Consider the following 6,676-nt stretch of genomic DNA (forward strand, 5'->3'; position numbering starts at 1 on the left):
CTACATGAAGAACAAAGAATCAAGTTAGAAGACGCTCAGAGGAACAGGGAGAAAGTCAACTGCAGTTAAACGTCTTGATACTTTTCTCCTGCAAACATACCTAACTTGCAGAAATGGTAGAAAAGTTAAATGTCCAGTCTTACTTAGCCGAGACCAACAACAGCAAAGAACAGTCCTATAAAATTTATCTCCCACAAAAATAAACTATATATATAAAAATTTTATGATGTTCTTACTGTTCCATTGGCCACAAGCTTTTTTTTTTTTCAGTATGAAAAATGAGGTATACTGGGGCTTAAGAGGTAGTCGTGTGTTTTGATTGTACAACGTATAGGAAACAAAAGAGTAACTTCATCAGAGATGGAAATCGCTCGGTGCTCCGAGTTTGGCCAACATGAGCAACTTGCTTCAGTTTTACGAGCTGGCCAATGAGGTTTCGAAAGGCCCAACCAAAGATACGGGATGGGACTTTTATTTTTAGGAGCCACTGCTTATTTGCTTATTTAATGCACAGTTAACAGTAAGGTTGAGTTTTAAGTCTCTCCGTAGCTCCTTTGGTGATTCACAACAGTGAGCCATCTGCCAGTCTCCGAGAGGTGTGTGGCCTCTGAAACGACCTCCCCGAAGTGGCTGTAAGAGAGATGGTTTTGAGTTTCATTTGGCTTCAGTACTAAAAGCCAGACTGACACAAGCCATCATGAGAAACTACCTCCTGGCCCAGTTGATAATACCATGTTAAAAAGTCAGCACACTCACTAGGAGAGAAAGCAATAAAAAACTCTACATAAGAAGCGTTTAAAATAAATCTGGTGGAGACATATTACAAAAATCACATTTGTGTAAAATACATGAAAATATCTGTCAAGCATTTTCTCATATTCAACCAATCTGAAAAAAACATAGATTTTTTGATTGCATCATGCAAAAGCTGGGCTTGTCGCATCACACCTACAAAGCTTCAAGTTTCTTTGAAGGTTGGCTTTATTTTCTTTCTTTCTTTGCCAAAAGTATGTAAAAATGTGTTCCTTTCTATCAAACGTCTTTTACAAAAATAGTTTGGACTCGGGATCGCTGCGGTTTGAACAACATCAAACCCTGACACACATGGATGCTGCAAGTCACAAGTTCCTTCCTTTTGAAGTCTGGAGGTAGGTCTTTGCAAGTCAATTAGTCCATTTCCTTAAACAATTCATTTGAGGTACAAACGTGGAGGGTAAGATTCAAATGTTACAGTCAAATTTTGTGTGGCGTGTAGTGTGATTGAGGAAAATGATCCTTAAGAACCTAGGAGCGACTTGGTTAAAAAAAAAAAAAAATTCAAGTTCATGTAGAAATCTAGCAGAGAAGCTGAAACAAGTATTTGTAAAATTTTAATTAAAAAAAAAAATAGAAAAATACATAGCCATGCTGAAAACACAGTAAGGAGACTGCTTCTTAAACTGTAATGAAGTGTACAAAAAGAACCACAGATGATTAGCATCACCTACCCATTAGGTTATTTTTTCTTCTTGCATTGCTTGTGTATAGCAGCATGTAATAAGTACTAGACTGTAAATTAATTGTAACATTCAGAGGTAGTATTGAGTAGTGGGGATATATTATTGCATCTCTGGCTAAAAGTGCAGTTTGAATGAAGAGACGGTGGGCTGAAGCCGAAGTAAAGCACCTCAGTCAACCATCCTATGTCAAAACGTATTACTTGAAGTAATACGTACGCTTAATTTGAGGTAAGTGGTATTTAGGTCTTTCACGGAAACGGATACATAATGGAGAGAGACAGAGAGACAGAGAGACAGAGAGGGACTGCTTGTTTTTTTTTTTCAACTGTCCTATAACTACAGCAAAAGAAATTTAGATCTCGCTCCTCCCACCCCATCGTCATTCGGGCGGGTTCATCGTATGTTACTCTGTTGTACCTTTGCAGTAAATTACAAAGAGGATAATTTGACTTGTCTAGGTTCCTTAAATGCTTTGAAGCTAACAAGTGTGATTTATTGCTCAGTGGCATTTGGCTCTGTAGGAAGTAGGTTCTATACGGATGGGCGTTTTCCTGAAAGCGAGCGCCGTGGGTAAATGTATCACTCCCGCTGATATGTGTGAGATCCATAAATAGAGGCGTTGGCAATATCTGTTTGCTGACTTCCCTTTTTGAGACAGGAACATAACCTTTTTTTTTTCTGGTTTGTTAGCTGGATGAAAGGATACATCAGCGTTTCGTCTCGTTTGGAACTACAAGTTAAAATACCATCAAGTAAGTGTCTACAAGATTATACGAAAAAGAGAGAAGTAGTATCTAGTCCTATCTTTGGTGTTCTAAACAGAAGCTTCACTACGGCGAGCGGGTCGGGCGGTGGCCGAGCGGTACACAGTGTTGAACACTGCGCCTTTCCCGGGGTGGGGAGCGCCCCACGTCAGGAGCCTGACGCTCTCTGGTCTGTGTGCAGTGCATGCTCGACTAAACCCGATTCGGAGTTTTTCTCACCCACCCGCTCCTGCTTATCAGTTCAACAAACTATTAGTAGGTTAAGAAAAAAAGAAAACAGTAATTAAAAATTGCATTGTTAAACTGTGTCCCCTGTGTTTACAGCAGTTTTTCACTAAACCTGGGACTGTGAAGGTGATTAATATAGTCCTTTTGAAGGTTATGTGATTTCTCCCCGCCCGCCCCCCACCCTGCTCCCGCCCCACCCCCTGCCCCCCACCCCCCCACCCCCCCCCAGATGAAAGTGGAAAGACCATGGGAATAGAGAAAGTGGTCACTGCAGTGTCTTCTCCCTTCAAAAGATCCAACTGCTGCTGAGGTAGAAATCGAATGTTGGCGCCCCCTAATCCTCTTCTGCAGACTCTTGTGAGGATGTCTCTTCAGTCTCCTCCTGGAACACACAAAGGGCACAACCATTAGTGTGGGCTCTTCTTCGCCCACGGTTCAGAGACGACCTGTCTCCACAGCACGTTCTGTTGGCTGCAAAAGAGGATGCGGACGCTTGGCAAGCCCTCATTCCCAGGGCTTCTTAAACTGTAATTGAGGAATCAAGGTGTTGTTTTTTCCCAGAGCAGAGTCATTTAGCCCCTGTTGACTTAAGGCTTGACATCATGGCGGCTGGTCAGCAAATTCAATTGTGTGCAGTCCAGAGAATGTCAGGCCAATGTAAGCTCACTCACCAATCAGAGTAAAAAAGAAATGGATAAATTTTTCCCGACAGCGTGCCGGTCACCAGTTTTACAAACCCGGCGCACAAGAAAGAAAAGAACCCAAGTCAAGGGAAATCCTTTCTTAAGACTCAAATGAACCTGTCCTTCAGATACTGGTAGTAATAGCTGATACGTCCACGAGGCTTACTAGAGGCTCTCGGGGATTGTTTGTTATTGTCCCCATTTTTTTTTTCAACGTTTATTTATTATTTTTGGGACAGAGAGAGACAGAGCATGAACGGGGGAGGGGCAGAGAGAGAGGGAGACACAGAATCGGAAACAGGTTCCAGGCTCCGAGCCATCAGCCCAGAGCCTGACGCGGGGCTCGAACTCACGGACCGCGAGATCGTGACCTGGCTGAAGTCGGACGCTTAACCGACTGCGCCACCAAGGCGCCCCTGTCCCCATTTTATAGACAAAAAAGTCAAGGCATGGAAAGCGGTGTACCCAAAGCTACGGAGGGAGTAGGGCCGGGAATTGGGCGGGGCAGACGGGCACCAGAACCTGTGCGTGACCAGGACGCCACCGCCACGGGGCAGAGGCAGTGTGAGCACAGAAACGAGCTTGGAGAAGGGTTGCAAGAGCTGACTACTAACTGCCTCTCCAAATCGAGTTCCTCATTCTTGTATTTATTAAAGCACATTTTAAGACAATGACCAAAGTTTGGCATGACTGCTGAATGTCAATACTAAGTCCACATCAACCGAACACTTAATGGTGGGCCGGCCAAGCAGAGAAAATCTAATATGTGTGTTTTTGCAGGACCTCCTCTCCATATAAATCTAATTCTTCCTCCTCCTTTCTTTTTTTCTGATTCCCCATGGCTCTGGAATTTGTTGGGAGTTTCTGCAAGCTGGCTTAAGCCGCACACGGTTCTCTTTCCCTTTGCTTATTTAACAAACGTGCAAGTACCTTTCGGGACATGGGTGGTAAAGCGGAGACAATAAACATTTCTGATAAAAGCGTCGTTAGTGAGAGGATGATTTTTTATCAAATACTGCACATTGTCTCCTCAGACGGCATGTGAAAAAGATCCGGGAGAAGAGATAAACATTTACTCCGGCAGCAAACAGAGCCCCTTTAAGAATGGCCAGCTTAGAACAGCTTATAACAGTCTTCATACTTTAATAGATTTGATTTTCCACATGGCTTCATTTTGTCTGGGTGGCTAACTGACACAATTTATACCCCTCTTCCTTTCCCAGGTCACTACAGTGCACCATTCAGTAAAGCGTGCCTTAAAGCTTGTCTGCGTTATATGACCAAACTTCCATTCATTAGTGTTTGAAACACTTCAGCTGTGAAGGAGCTCCTAAATGCTACCAGGTGTGACGCTTTTGCGTAAGAGCAGCAAACGGGAGGAAAAAAAGCCCACACCAACGGGCACTCACACACTCACATGAATGCATGTGTGCGTGCACGTGTTCTCTCTCTCTCTCTCTCTCTGTCTCTCCATCCTGGGCTTTAATCACAGATCACTGCTCACTGCAAACCCTTTGCGAAAGGTTTCAAACATTCTCTTCCCCCAAAGACCGAGAAAGCTGTAAATCCTGGGAATAAACACACCTACAAATGAATGGATTACAGCTTAAAAAATATAACCGCAGCAGCATCAAGTCATGAGATTTCACACCGGTTTTGTTTAGTCTGCTTCGGGTTATGTGGGAAATGTGGAGCGTATGAAGCTACCTCCCCTGCTCCCAACCCCCAGACTGAGGGCTTCACATATTTAAGCGGCAGGTTTATACCTCTTGATAGGCAACAGGCCATGACCCTGAGATTCTCTACGGAGCCCTGGCCACAAAGGAGGATGTAGCGTGATCAAAGCCACGGACAGCCGAAAGAGAGACAAGCCAAGGTTCGGCTGCCCTATGACCTTGTCTTTTCACTTAATATTTAAATTCCAGAAAGTCACTAAGTTGTTAGGCAGATACACTCCTCATCCGTCCCCAAATGACTCACTTCTCATGATGACATGAGGTGTGAACTTAAGAGTACCGCTCTGAAACAGACCACAGCATAAAAGCTGGCAGGTAGATTTTATTCCCTCTTCTTCTGGTTAACAAATTACTAGAACTCCGTCAAGCTGGAAAACCTCCTGGATTTAGCTGTAATTATTCCATTTCTAACTGCTCGATTTTTCTATATCATCTGGAACCCACAGTACTGTCAGATCCGGAAGGAAATAGAATTTTCAGGCCATGAACTTACAAAGACCTTGTAGTAGATGGAATGTGATCAGCTTTTCAAAACATTCCCAGAAACTTTGCTTGATTTGAGCTCTTGAAGCTCCCGATATGTGAGTGGTTTATTTAAATCCCTGAGACACAACTCAGCTGAAAATGATGGTCCCTCATATTGTTTCCTTTACTTAACCGTTCTTAACACAACACGGAGAGTCGTTTTATTCATGTGTCTTTCCGCTGACCTTGAAATTCCTCTACTGGTGGCTGTCAGTTAGTACTGGGTATATAACTAGAGGGTCAGAGAGTGGGAGACTCACTCCTCGAACTTCTGGAAGTGATGTGGCTCTCACATGCTCCGCATGATGGTTTTCTCACATGTCTAGTAGGTGGAGAGTTCTCTCTTCTTGGCATGGCCCTGACTGGCCACCCCCCAAGGTGGTGATATGGCCACCTTTGCAGTGATTTGACTTTTCGCTACATGTGTGGTTTGCCGTGGCAAAAGTACGGGTGTAATTAGGAGAAGAAAAATCTTCCCTGTCCGGAAAAAAAAGATGAACTTGGAACACCCACCCTCTGCTGCCCCAAGTGTCGCAGCTGACTAGACTTCACACGGGTCCTTCTGTGGTGCCAAGTGCGGACCGAAACGGGTGATGGAGGGAAGCAGCAGCTGGCTCTGACGTCCCCAAAGACTCTTATTTCCATAGGAGAGTAGTTGGTGGGGACCCCTGAGAGTCAACCTTCTCGGGTGGCTTAGAAGACACCGCCACTTAGGACAGACAATAGCTTGCACCTCGAGATACTTATTTAAATTACTTCATGCTTGCAACACATGGCCAAAGGACCTTTGAGCTGGTGTAGGCCCCCCCCAAGAGCAGCTTGGAGGCAATAGGGAGACTGAAATCCGAGAGCCAAGAGTTCCGCACGTCTCGTTAGGCCAGTCCACAAGGTGGGAAGGCAAACCAGCAGCCGTCTGGTCAAGGAGGCTAACTGTCGGGAGGGGGCTGGGGGAAGGCAGGATAAGAGGACTTTTCAAAGTGGAAGTGCACGGTGACATTTTTACGAGCACGGGCCACTAAGACCTCTGAACACTGAACAGCTCCCAGCCACTCACGCGGCTGCTTTACAGAGACAATGGAGGCGGCACCACATCGGGGCGAAACACGCGAGTCTTTTGGGCAGAAAACTCAAGAGAGGGAAAGGAAAGTGGGCAGAGTTGGAGGACTGTATTTTTATTATGACTCCTGGAAAATTGCACTCATTTTGCCTTAGTTTTTCTTTCGTTCGGGGGGGGGGGGGGG

The 6,676-nt window shown here is 44.8% G+C and overlaps 1 protein-coding gene across 2 annotated transcripts in view; it reads right to left on the bottom strand.

The window, feature by feature from the left end:
* Positions 1 to 2,719: 2,719 nt before the first annotated feature.
* Positions 2,720 to 6,676, bottom strand: part of HMGA2 (high mobility group AT-hook 2) — a 142,050-nt gene continuing 138,093 nt past the window's right edge. For both annotated transcript variants that reach the window (XM_040491497.1, XM_040491496.1), the window contains one exon: positions 2,720 to 2,873. In XM_040491497.1, coding sequence (XP_040347431.1) covers positions 2,826 to 2,873 — 48 coding nt within the window. In that variant the 3' untranslated portion in view covers positions 2,720 to 2,825. The remainder of the gene's footprint in view (positions 2,874 to 6,676) is intronic.

Source organism: Herpailurus yagouaroundi, unplaced genomic scaffold (genome assembly GCF_014898765.1).
Source record: "Herpailurus yagouaroundi ecotype Mexico unplaced genomic scaffold, PumYag 182, whole genome shotgun sequence".
Taxonomy (NCBI): Eukaryota; Metazoa; Chordata; class Mammalia; order Carnivora; family Felidae; genus Herpailurus; species Herpailurus yagouaroundi.